Here is a 13,213-nt window from a genome sequence, read left to right as displayed (position 1 = left end):
ATCAGAATCAGAATCAGAAGTATTTATTGCCAAGTAGGTTTACACCTACCTGGAATTTGCCTTGGTATATAGGTGCATACAAGGAACATAAAACATAAAAACACAATAAGTACTACACACATGAAAAAAACAAATATAAAATAAAAAGATATAAAAGATAGATATAGAAAAAAATAAAAAAATAAAAATAAAAATAAAAATAAAGTAAATGCTAAATGCAAAACAGGAGTGCAATGAGAATGTCAATGTGCAATTTAATGTGTGTTAATGTAACACAGACTTGAGGCATGGGGGCGGGTGAAGAGTCCAAGTCAGGTGGGGGTCCCGGGCCTTGTTGATAAGGCCAACTGCAGCCGGGAAGAAGCTGGTCTTGTGGCGTGAGGTTTTGGTCCTGATGGACCGCAGCCTCCTGCCGGAGGGAAGTACCTCAAAGAGTTTGTGACCCGGGTGGGAAGGATCGGCCACAATCTTACCTGCACGCCTCAGGGTCCTAGAGGCAAACAGGTCCTGTAGAGATGGCAGATTGCAGCCAATCACCTTCTCAGCAGAACGGATGTTACGCTGCAGTCTGCCTTTGTCATTGGCAGTGGCAGCAGCGTACCAGATGGTGATGGAGGAGGTGAGGATGGACTCGATGATGCAGGTGTAGAAGTGCACCATCATTGTCTTTGGCAGGTTGAACTTCTTCAGCTGCCGCAGGAAGTACATCCTCTGTTGAGCTCTTTTGGTGAGGGAGCTGATGTTCAGCTCCCTCTTGAGGTCCTGGGAGATGATGGTGCCCAGGAAGCGGAAGGACTCTGCAGTGTCGACTGGGAGTCTCTCAGGGTGATGGGGGTGGGTGGGGCTGGGTTCCTTCTGAAGTCTACAACCATCTCCACTGTTTTCAGAGCATTGAGCTCCAGGTTGTTCTGACCACACCAGGTCACCAGATGGTCAATCTCCCACCTGTAGGCGGACTCGTCCCCAGCAGAGATGAGCCCAATGAGGGTGGTAGGCCCGCGAACTTAAGGAGTTTGACGGACTGATGACTGGAGGTGCAGCTGTTGGTATACAGGGAGAAGAGTAGAGGAAAGAACACAGCCTTGAGGGGAACCGGTGCTTATGGTCCTGGAATCAGAGACATGCTTCCCCAGCCTCACGTGTTGCCTCCTGTCAGACAGGAAGTCTGTGATCCACCTGCAGGTGGAGTCAGGTACACTCAGCTGGGAGAGCTTGTCCTGTAGCAGAGCCGGAATGATGGTGTTGAAGGCAGAGCTGAAGTCCACAAACAGGTCCTGGCGTAGGTTCCAGAGGAGTCCAGGTGCTGGAGGATGAAGTGAAGGGCCATGTTTACTGCATCGTCTACAGACCTGTTGGCTCTGTAGGCAAACTGCAGGGGGTCCAGGAGAGGGTCAGTGATGGCTTTGAGGTGGAACAGCACAAGACGCTCAAATGCCTTCATCACCACAGAGGTCAGGGCGACGGGTCTGTAGTCATTGAATCCAGTGATCTTAGTTTTTTTGGGGACAGGGATGATGGTGGAGGTCTTGAAGCAGGCTGGTACGTGGCATGTCTCCAGTGAGGTGTTAAAAATGGCTGTGAACACCGGAGACAGCTGATCAGCACAGTGCTTCAGGATTGATGGAGAGACAGTCTGGCCCGGCTGCTTTGCGGGGGTTCTGTCTCCTGAAGAGTCTGTTGACGTCCCTCTCCAGGATGGAGAGAGTCGTCACTCTGGTAGGGGAGGAGGGAGGGGGCTCTGAGGTGGGCAGTTGTGGAAAGGCGCAGGCCTTTGCTATGGTGGGGGAGGTGCAGTTGATGGGCTGGAGGGTGGTGTCACGGGGGATGGTGTCAGGACTGTCCCATTGTCTTTCAAAGCGACAGTAAAACTCATTCAAGTCATCAATCTTACTGCATTAGTTAATTCCTACTGACACAGTTTGCCACCACAGACACTAACAAATTGCTTTCTGATTACACCATACCTACACATTGTCAGGTATGACTGGGGAAACAGCTTTTTAGTGTATGTGTAGGTCTTAGACAGTGAATATAACTCTGGTACAGTACATTCCTGCTTTAAAATATCCCAAATACACCACGGATATAAAACCAAACAAACCTAAAGGTGAAGGTGTGAGAACGACAATATTTGTGCACGGAATACTTTCTCTGAAAAACATGACATCTATTTCATTTCTTGACTCATCAGTGTTAGCTGAGTTACACATTTGCTCATGTTGTGCAACAAGAAACAAGGGAGGTCACAAAGTTCAGCAGTTGCAGTATTTATTTTACAAAGAAGGCTAACTTAAAGTTATACATGGTAACCAGTTCTGTGGGTGGGTGAATAGAAGTAAGAGTCACAAAAATGCCAAGCTGGGATGTCCATGTCGAGGTAGACCTGGTGAAGGAGAGAGAGCCAGATCCCAGTCTGCAGGCCTCTTAAATATTAGTCAGCCCAGGTGTGCCACATCCCTGCTGATCACTAGGGTCTGACTCCGCCTACAGGAGCCTGAAACACAGACACAAGCACAACCCCACAGCAGGACAACTCCAGGGTTGTCACAGCCGAGTTGAGATCTTTTTCATTTTGAATCACAGCGTTGTAAACGTCATTTGTTTTCCAATGAGCTTTGGCCTTTGTCCCAAAACCTCATTGGATGTAGGCAGCACGCACTGATATAAAAAGTACATGTAAAAAAATCTAAAACTCTGTTTGACTGAGCTGCACACTGCTCCCCCCCCCCCTCCAGCACCATGGGCTTCCTCCTCTTCTTCTCGCCTCATGTGATTCTCACTCTCTTGTCATGACTCACCTCCAAGAGACCTTCATCTTATTTAAAACATCACCTGTATAATATAGTCCTTGTTGGTGTTTGTAAATGTGAATATTACTTTATACTTTTATTCAGGAGAGGAATGGCAATTTTAGAAAATGACTTAGTTCTCTTGACATTTGTAAAAATTAAATATGATAATTTCATTTTTTGTAAACTACAGATGACCTGAAGAAGAGCAAGAGAAAGAAAACACAACATATAAAAGGATTTGTTTTTATTTGAACACTGATCTTAGGACCCTGAAACCAGAGAAAACACGGCGCTGGGAGGGAGAACAAAACGTAAAAGAGTCAGCTGAGAGAAAGAAAAGCTGAGAGAGAAAGACAGACAGACCATGTGCCCTCTTTATTTCGGCCTCTGCCTCTATGACGACAGAAATGTTGGTGTGGGGTTTTAACTCAGTGTAAGAACATGGATCAGTGATGATTAGATAATACTTCATGGCCCAGAATTTATCTTTATTACAACACTTATTTTCCACAAGACTTGAGCTGAAGCCTCAGTTTCAATTTAGGCTCTTGATGCAGGAAGTGGTGAATCTGTCTGGTTGGCATCAGTCTGGTTGAAGGACTCAATAATGTCCCTTTGGCGATTTGCTTTCATGATAAACACGTGTCTCTCCAGTTTAGATTTCAAGATTAAATCAACTTGGCCTGTTTTATTGCAGCAGAAGCAGAAATCTCCCTCGTATCACCTCACATAGAATTGATTAACATGGCCGCAAATGCAAAATCCTTCACAGCGGGTGCTCATTAAATGTTAGACTTCTTCATTGTATCTTTGATCCATTGGAGTTGTTCCTCTGTGAGATACGAGAACACTCCAGGCTTGTCAATCAGGTCATACCCGGATCCGAAAGAAGTGACTCCAACCAGCCCTCCGCTGCACATCAGTGGGCCTCCTGAATCCCCCTACAGAGAAAACCACAATCACTGACAGGCAGTCCAGACACTGACAGGAGGGACGGCAGTTAAATCCCTGCAAACAAACATTCACTGTTACTTACACAAAAGGTGTCAGCTCTATTTTTCTTGTCTGAGCCGGCACATATCATGCCGCTGGTGATCACGGGATGTCTGTTGTAATCAGAGTTGCACTTCACTCTGTCGACCACAGTCACTTCGCCGGACATCAAGACGTCGGACATTTCCTTCACATCCTTGTTTGTTCGGCCCCATCCTGCCACCATGCAGCTGGTCCCAGCTGCCGGATCTTTGATGGCAACACCCAACTTAAGACACTTCACCGTCTTGGTTTCCTTCACAGATTTGTCAAGCTGAAATAAGAAAAGAACAAAATGTATTAATGCTGACTATCTTCACATATATTGGTTGATTGTTCCATTTATTCATTAACATTGATGCTGTAATGTTATTTTACCTTGAGCAACATGAGGTCATTGACCTTTGTAGCTGAGTTATAGCTGGGATGTGGAAAACGCTTCTTAACCTTTCTGACCTGCCTGGACTTATCTTCATTTGCCTTGATGGAGTGCACCCCCAGCAACACAGTCCTAATTCTGCAAGACCAAAACACAGTATTGTGTTTGATTACAATTCACATAACTGCTCTGCAAGCTGATATTTAAAGTGTTTTTAGATAAGATAAGATAAGATAATCCTTTCTTAGTCCCTCAACAAGGACGGCAGCAAAGAGGACAGTCAGAAATAGACACCTGTGAAGTGATAAGTAAACATGTGATACTTATAAGTGCAAGGAAACACAAATGAACTAGTATGTAAACAGAATATATACAGTGGGAGAGTATATGCCTCATTAGATTGATCGTATTACAGTGATCATGTGCGTCCAGTATGATAAAGTAACTGTGATTAAGTTATAATTAGTTTATGCATTCAGATCATGTTAACATATTATTTTATCCAACACATTTGCATCGGCAAATTAATCCGAAAGAAACATAATGCTGCATTTTCTATAACCACGTAAAATTTCTTAGATTTTAACCAGTACATAATGTCTTTTACACTGTCTGTTGGAAATGAAGATTATTGTTGCTGCATGTTCGGAAATGTTGTAATTATGGTAACGCACTGTCCACAGTGGAAAGCAGTCAGGACCCATGATTTATGGATCAGTATCCCTCCACAGACTGGTTTCTCAAGCAGAGCCATGTACGGCATTGAGTGGGGCGTCACTTCTGTCCCATTGATAATCTCAGAGCCATCACCTAAAACCAAAATTCAGATGATACATTAAAAAAAATAAAAAATAGTAACTGAAATATTTGAATCAGAAATATTCTACTCACTTGAGTGGACAATGAGGAGGACCATGCAGGAGAGGAGACCGGTGAAAGCCCCCAGGCAGGACATGTCTTCTTTTCTCTCTTTAATGTGATGGTGAGATGCACTGAAGTCCCCCTCAGTGCTCACACTCGTCTTTATGTCCTGAAGTCAAAGGATGTGGTCTGACCATGGAAACTCACGAGTCAGCACATTGGACGCAATCTTGACATAAGATCTGATGTGAACCATCTCTGTGCAGAAGTCTGTGGTAACCGCTGTTATCATTTACCGCTCATCAGGTCGGGTGGAGACTATAAGTGATGCAGTTTTTTTAATCAGTACAAAAATGTAAATGTAAAACAGGCACATAACACTAACAGCTAATAAACTGTGGGATAGCAACCAAATATGAAAAACTAATCAGTGAGCATTAGGCATGGTTCCTATAGTCTTTATACTGGATCAGCTTCACCTTTATTGTACAGGTAAGAGAGTGGTAATACTTTCACTAACTCTGTGTCAGAAAGAAAATACACATGTTCTTCAATAATCTTCAAATGAACACAACACATCAATCAAGTCATCAATCTTACTGCATTAGTTAATTCCTACTGACACAGTTTGCCACCACAGACACTAACAAATTGCTTTCTGATTACACCATACCTACACATTGTCAGGTATGACTGGGGAAACAGCTTTTTAGTGTATGTGTAGGTCTTAGACAGTGAATATAACTCTGGTACAGTACATTTCTACTTGGAGGTTCTAGAACATACGATGCATGGCGAGGACACAATAGGTAACCACTGCTGTTTTTGTGCAAAGAAAAAAGTACATTCCTGTAATTGAGGAAGCATATAAAAAGAAAAATGGAAGGTGTAGGAGGAAATCAGGTTACACAACATCATTATCACACAAGTCTGTTGACGGAAGTGGAGAGGACAATAATGCAAAGAGAATATCATAAGTTGAAAGATTAGACCTGGTTTGTTTTCTCATTGTCATGTACATCAGCACCAGAGGCAGGACCTTTGTCCGTGTGAGACCTGTGTCTTCACAGCACTTTGCAAGTGTAGCGTGAGGGAAAGCGGGGATAGTGAAAGGTTGCCACCTGGGGAGTTTCACCTCCAGGAAATACTAGAATATGTTAAGTGCAACAGCACAGGTTAGTTTGAATCACGGGGCAAGAGACATGTTGTACTAATGGAAAATAACTTTAATATAATAGAATAAATGCAAACAAAAGCACAATGACACAAACAAACAGAATACAAATTAACATATGAAATAAAACACTTCTGACAAGATCACACAGGGACAGGGCTGGGACTTAACACGGCGACGAGAACCAAAGAAAAAGGGAAAGGATTAATAACCTAACCACCCGTGACACTGCAAACCAACAAAACGGGTTGTGAAGAAAACTCCACCACCAGGGATTGGGCCGCCGCCTCAGGCCCACAGCACCTGACCAACAATAAAAGGATAATTAAAACATGTCAGGGTTGAAAACAACAAAACATAAACCAAATACAAACAGAGTAAATGGGATTACAGGTTACTAAAAGCTAGGCGTCCCTCTGATGTGGTCACTCCACGCGCCGTGAAGATGTAGCGTGGAGAGCCACAGTGAACGAGACAATACTTAAAAAAAAAAAAACCATACACTTCCTTGGTCCGAGCCAGGCAGTCTTTAACTGTTCGAACCGTGCCCCGATCAGCCGCAACAGTTCATACACGTGTCGGTTAAGACAGTGCAATTTCCAGTATAGCCAAAACTGCAGGTCCGTCTGAGGCGTGGTGGCCAATGACGGCCGACGAAGGAGCAGGGCCTCAACGAATGCAAAGAAACAAATTCAGTAATTAATATGACAACATACCAGAGTTTGATGAATAATGGGACCATGCGCACCACCCTGTCAAGCCAAGGTACAGCCACAGCAGCCCGGAGGGTGGGAGTCTCCCCCAGCCGTAGCTGAATCCAGCTGTAGCACAACATAACCAGTCAGCTGGGGTAAGATAAGCAAGAGACGGCAGACAACGTGACTTACCAAGCGGACCCGCAACTGCAGCCCGAAGGTCCCCTGGCGGAGCGATCCCGCGCCAGCGGTCAGGCACGCTGCGTATGAGGGGGGTATTTGAGGGAGGCGCTGGCTGTTGCACAAACACGCCACACTCCGCTGCGGCTACAGAAGTAGCTCTTCCACGCCATCCAACACCCACCGGAGAGGAGCGGAAACGGAAAGGAGGGTGAGCCAAACACGGCCACCTCCTTAAATACGGGACGCATGACGTCGCCTAACGACCGGCGCGCCATTACAACAGGTAGAGCGCCCCGCAGCGGCAGGGAGGGAGCGCGCATCTGGCTACACAGGCATCGGTGCTGAGACTCATGGAATGTTGAATCAGTACAAAAATGTAAATGTAAAACAGGCACATAACACTAACAGCTAATAAACTGTGGGATAGCAACCAAATAGGAAAAACTAATCAGTGAGCATTAGGCATGGTTCCTATAGTCTTTATACTGGATCAGCTGTAGGTCTTAGACAGTGAATATAACTCTGGTACAGTACATTTCTACTTTAAAATATCCCAAATACACCACGGATATAAAACCAAACAAAACTAAAGGTGAAGGTGTGAGAACGACAATATTTGTGCATGGAATACTTTCTCTGAAAAACATGACATCTATTTCATTTCTTGACTCATCAGTATTAGCTGAGTTGAGATCTTTTTCATTTTGAATCACAGCGTTGTAAACGTCATTTGTTCTGAAATGAGCTTTGGCCTTGGTCCCAAAACCTCATTGGATGTAGGCAGCACGCACTGATATAAAAAATACATGTAAAAAAATCTAAAACTGTGTTTGACTGAGCTGCACACTGCTGCAAACCCCCCCATATCCAGCACCATGGGCTTCCTCCTCTTCTTCTCGCCTCATGTGATTCTCACTCTCTTGTCATGACCCACCTCCAAGAGACCTTCATCTTATTTAAAACATCACCTGGATAATATAGTCCTTGTTGGTGTTTGTAAATGTGAATATTACTTTAAACCTTTATTCAGAAGGAGAGGAACGGCAATTTTAGAAAATGGCTGAGTTCTCTTGACATTTGCAAAAAGTAAATATGATAATTTCATTTTTTGTGAACTACAGATGACCTGAAGAAGAGTAAGAGAAAGAAAACACAACATGTAAAATGATTTGTTTTTATTTGAACACTGATCTTAGGACCCTGAAACCAGAGAAAACACGGCGCTGGGAGGGAGAACAAAACGTTAAAGAGTCAGCTGAGAGAAAGAAAAGCTGAGAGAGAAAGACACAGACCATGTGCCCTCTTTATTTCGGCATCTGTCTCCATGACGACAGAAATGTTGTATGGGGTTTTAACAAAGTATAAGAACATGGATCAGTGATGATTAGATCAGTGGTTCTCAACTGCCCTGGCTTCGGGACCCACCATCACCCCTTAATGACAAGCCGCGACCCAAATCGAGGAAAGTTTTCAACTTCTCAAATGTATTTAATGAAAAGATGGTGCAGTTTGAACATGAGATAGTACAGAATATCACAGTATGCCAACACAATAAAACAAGTTTAATGATAAACCAAAACGACCAGCAGGTGGCGATGCTAGAGAGGGAAATATTCCATTTTACACTCAATTAGCTGCATTTGAATTAAAAACCAAAAAGTGCATCTTAGGGACACAAAGTAATACAACATACATAACAATTCAGTAACTTCTGCCTTTTTTAAAACAGACTCAACGGTGGTTTCATGCACAAACATGAAATAAAAAAGGTCCACCTACTGAGAAGTAGTTTCAAAAAGACTCAAATTATGAAGCTTTAGCTGAGAATACTCACTCACTGAATCTATGCCAACCAACACTGCACTATGGAAAAAATTCAGTGTCTTGAGTTGCAGCTTTTATCCACAAACTCAAAATAAATCAAACAAAAAGTGCAATTGAAAAAGATTCAAGAATACAAAATTCACTTTTCTTCTGATTACCTTATCCCTTTTACACTCAATTAGCTGCATTTTAATTAAAAACCAAAATGTGCATCTTAGGGACACAATGTAATACACCATACTGTTAAGGAGTGTGAACAGACGGCACTCCGCTGCATTAAAAAATCCCCTTCAAAATAAAAGCACCGGATTTCTTTTAACATTTTTTTTTGCCCAGGTAAAGGCCCGCGACCCACTTTTGGACCCACCAGTTGAGAATCACTGGATTAGATAATACATCATGGCCCAGAATTTATCTTTATTACAACACTTGTTTTCCACAAGACTTGAGCTGAAGCCTCAGTTTCAATTTAGGCTCTTGATGCAGGAAGTGGTGAATCTGTCTGGTTGGCATCAGTCTGGTTGAAGGACTCAATAATGTCCCTTTGGCGATTTGCTTTCATGATAAACACGTGTCTCTCCAGTTTAGATTTCAAAATAAAATCACCTTGGCCTGTTTTATTGCAGCAGAAGCAGAAATCTCCCTCGTATCACCTCACATAGAATTGATTAACATGGTCGCAAATGCAAAATCCTTCACAGCGGGTGCTCATTAAATGTTAGACTTCTTCATTGTCTTTTTGATCCAGCTGAGTTTTTCCTCTGTGAGATACGAGTACACTCCTGGCTTTTTAATCAGGCCACACTTGGTTCCGAAAGAAGTGACTCCAACCAGCCCTCCGCTGCACATCAGTGGGCCTCCTGAATCCCCCTACAGAGAAAACCACAATCACTGACAGGCAGTCCAGACACTGACAGGAGGGACGGCAGTTAAATCCCTGCCAACAAACATTCACCGTTACTTACCCCACAGGTGTCAGCTTCATTTGTCCCGTCTGAACCGGCACATATCATGCCGCTGGTGATCACGGGATGTCTGTTGTAATATTCAGGAGAGTTGCACTTCACTCTGTCGACCACAGTCACATTGACGGACATCAAGACGTCGGACATTTCCTTCGCATCCTCGTTTGTTTTGCCCCATCCTGCCACCATGCAGCTGGTCCCAGCTGCCGGATCTTTGATGGCATCATCCAACTTAAGATATTTCACCATCTTGGTTTCATTCGCAGGTTTGTCAAGCTGAATTAAGAAAAGAACAAAATGTATTGATGCTGACTATCTTCACATATATTGGTTGATTGTTCCATTTATTCACAAACATTGATGCTGTAATGTTATTTTACCTTGAGCAACATGAGGTCATTGACCTTTGTAGCTGAAACATACTGGGGATGAGGAAAACGGTTCTTAACCTTTATGTCCTGCCTGGACTTGTCTTTTTTGGCCTTGATGGAGTGCACCCCCAGCAACACGGTCTTAACACTGCAAGAGCAAAAACACAGTATTGTGTTTGATTACAATTCACATAACTGCTCTGCATGCTGATATTTAAAGTGTTTTTAGATAAGATAAGATAAGATAATCCTTTCTTAGTCCCTCAACAAGGACGGCAGCAAAGAGGACAGTCAGAAATAGACACCAGTGAAGTGATGATAAGTAAACATGCGATACTTGTAAGTGCAAGGAAACACAAATGAACTAGTATGTGAACAGAATATATACAGTGTGAGAGTATATGCCTCATTAGATTGATCGTATTACAGTGATCATGTGCGTCCAGTATGATAAAGTAACTGTGATTAAGTTATAATTAGTTTATGCATTCAGATCTTGTTAACTTGTTATTTTATCCAACACATTTGCATCGGAAAATAAATCCGAAAGAAACATAATGCTGCATTTTCTATAACCACATACAATTTCTTAGATTTTAACCAGTACATAATGTCTTTTACACTGTCTGTTGGAAATGAAGATTATTGTTGCCGCATGTTCTGAAATGTTGTAATTATGGTAACGCACTCTTTACAGTGGGCAGCAGTCAGGACCCATGATTCATCGATCAGTATCCCTCCACAGTATTGTGTGGTTGTCTGAAGCAGAGCCATGTACGGCAGCGAGTGGGGCGTCACTTCTTTCCCATTGATAATCTCAGAGCCATCACCTAAAACCAAAATTCAGATGATACATTTAAAAAAAGAAAATAGAAAAAGTAGTAGCTGAAATATTTAAATCTAAAATCTTCTACTCACTTGAGTGGACAATGAGGAGGACCATGCAGGAGAGGAGACCGGTGAAAGCCCCCAGGCAGGACATGTCTTCTTTTCTCTCTCTTTAATGTGATGGTGAGATGCACTGAAGTCCCCCTCAGTGCTCACACTCGTCTTTATGTCCTGAAGTCAAAGGATGTGGTTTGACCTTGGAAACTCACGAGTCAGCATATTGGACGCAATCTTGACATAAGATCTGATGTGAACCATCTCTGTGCAGAAGTCTGTGGTAACCGTTGTTATCATTTTGCACTCATCAGGTCGGGTGGAGACTATAAGTGATGCAGTTTTTTTAATCAGTACAAAAATGTAAATGTAAAACAGGCACATAACACTAACAGCTAATAAACTGTGGGATAGCAACCAAATATGAAAAACTAATCAGTGAGCATTAGGCATGGTTCCTATAGTCTTTATACTGGATCAGCTTCACCTTTATTGTACAGGTAAGAGAGTGGTAATACTTTCACTAACTCAGAAATTTTTAGAAAATGGCTGAGTTCTCTTGTCTGTTGAAAAGTAAATATGATAATTTCATTTTTGTGAACCACAGATGACCTTAAGAAAAGTAAGAGAACGAAAACACAACATATAAAATGATTTGTTTTTATTTGAACACTGATCTTAGGACCCTGAAACCAGAGAAAACACGGCGCTGGGAGGGAGAACAAAACGTAAAAGAGTCAGCTGAGAGAAAGAAAAGCTGAGAGAGAAAGACAGACAGACCATGTGCCCTCTTTATTTCGGCCTCTGTCTCTATGACGACAGAAATGTTGGTGTGGGGTTTTAACACAGTATAAGAACATGGATCAGTGATGATTAGATAATACTTCATGGCCCAGAATTTATCTTTATTACAACACTTATTTTCCACAAGACTTGAGCTGAAGCCTCAGTTTCAATTTAGGCTCTTGATGCAGGAAGTGGTGAATCTGTCTGGTTGACATCAGTCTGGTTGAAGGACTCAATAATGTCCCTTTGGCGATTTGCTTTCATGATAAACATGTGTCTCTCCAGTTTAGATTTCAAAATAAAATCACCTTGGCCTGTTTTATTGCAGCAGAAGCAGAAATCTCCCTCGTATCACCTCACATAGAATTGATTAACATGGTCGCAAATACAAAATCCTTCACAGCGGGTGCTCATTAAATGTCAGACTTCTTCATTGTCTTTTTGATCCAGCTGAGTTGTTCCTCTGTGAGATACGAGTACACTCCTGGCTTTTTAATCCGGCCACACCCTCTTCCGAAAGAAGTGACTCCAACCAGCCCTCCGCTGCACATCAGTGGGCCTCCTGAATCCCCCTACAGAGAAAACCACAATCACTGACAGGCAGTCCAGACACTGACAGGAGGGACGGCAGTTAAATCCCTGCAAACAAACATTCACCGTTACTTACCCAACAACTGTCAGCAATCCTCTTCCCGTCTGAACCGGCACATATCATGTCGCTGGTGATCACGGGTTTGCTGTTGTAATATTTAGCAGAGTTGCACTTCTCTCTGTCGACCACAGTCACATTGACGGACATCAAGACGTCGGACATTTCCATAACATCCTCGTTTGTTTGGCCCCATCCTGCCACCATGCAGCTGGTCCCAGCTGCCGGATCTTTGATGGCATCATCCAACTTAAGACACTTCACCGTCTTGGTTTCCTTCACAGATTTGTCAAGCTGAAATAAGAAAAGAACAAAATGTATTAATGCTGACTCTCTTCACATATATTGGCTGATTGTTCCATTTATTCATTAACATTGATGCTGTAATGTTATTTTACCTTGAGCAACATGAGGTCATTGACCTTTGTAGCTGAAACATACTGGGGATGAGGAAAACGCTTCTTAACCTTTATGACCTGCCTGGACTTGTCTTTTTTGGCCTTGATGGAGTGCACCCCCAGCAACACGGTCTCAATTCTGCAAGAGCAAAAACACAGTATTGTGTTTGATTACAATTCACATAACTGTTCTGCACGCTGATATTTAAAGTGTTTTAAATT

At 42.8% G+C, this 13,213-nt stretch overlaps 3 protein-coding genes across 6 annotated transcripts in view; all 3 read right to left on the bottom strand.

Moving 5' to 3' along the window:
• Positions 1-3,259: 3,259 nt before the first annotated feature.
• On the bottom strand, positions 3,260-7,332 carry LOC118124770 (granzyme A). Of its 4 annotated transcripts, XM_047340126.1 has the most exons (7): positions 7,126-7,332; positions 6,955-7,059; positions 5,095-6,541; positions 4,878-5,013; positions 4,203-4,341; positions 3,829-4,098; positions 3,260-3,733 (listed from the first exon to the last, which is right to left on the bottom strand). In XM_047340126.1, the coding sequence occupies exons 3-7, from the start codon at positions 5,156-5,158 to the stop codon at positions 3,575-3,577; spliced, it is 768 nt and encodes a 255-aa protein (XP_047196082.1). In that variant the 5' UTR covers positions 5,159-6,541; positions 6,955-7,059; positions 7,126-7,332; the 3' UTR covers positions 3,260-3,574. The 4 variants fall into 4 exon arrangements, with proteins under 4 accessions (XP_047196082.1, XP_047196080.1, XP_047196081.1 ...); XM_047340124.1 differs by having other exon boundaries at positions 6,955-7,332; XM_047340125.1 differs by having other exon boundaries at positions 5,095-7,059.
• A 2,005-nt stretch (positions 7,333-9,337) lies between these two features.
• Positions 9,338-11,354, bottom strand: LOC124851968 (granzyme A-like). Its single transcript, XM_047340362.1, has 5 exons — positions 11,195-11,354; positions 10,965-11,106; positions 10,286-10,424; positions 9,906-10,181; positions 9,338-9,810 (listed from the first exon to the last, which is right to left on the bottom strand). Exons 1-5 carry the CDS (start codon positions 11,256-11,258, stop codon positions 9,652-9,654), a joined length of 780 nt encoding a protein of 259 aa, XP_047196318.1. The 5' UTR covers positions 11,259-11,354; the 3' UTR covers positions 9,338-9,651.
• Positions 11,355-11,804: 450 nt separating this feature from the next.
• LOC124851954 (granzyme A-like) overlaps positions 11,805-13,213 on the bottom strand; it is a 4,206-nt gene continuing 2,797 nt past the window's right edge. The window contains exons 2-4 of the mRNA XM_047340191.1: positions 12,992-13,130; positions 12,612-12,887; positions 11,805-12,516 (exon numbers count right to left, since the gene is read on the bottom strand). Of these exons, the coding sequence (XP_047196147.1) occupies positions 12,358-12,516; positions 12,612-12,887; positions 12,992-13,130 (574 nt within the window). The 3' untranslated portion in view covers positions 11,805-12,357. The remainder of the gene's footprint in view (positions 12,517-12,611; positions 12,888-12,991; positions 13,131-13,213) is intronic.

The sequence above is a fragment of the Hippoglossus stenolepis genome, chromosome 6 (assembly GCF_022539355.2).
Source record: "Hippoglossus stenolepis isolate QCI-W04-F060 chromosome 6, HSTE1.2, whole genome shotgun sequence".
NCBI lineage: Eukaryota > Metazoa > Chordata > Actinopteri > Pleuronectiformes > Pleuronectidae > Hippoglossus > Hippoglossus stenolepis.
The sequence above is the reverse complement of the archived record's forward strand: the minus strand, read 5'-3'. Positions and strand labels throughout refer to the sequence as shown.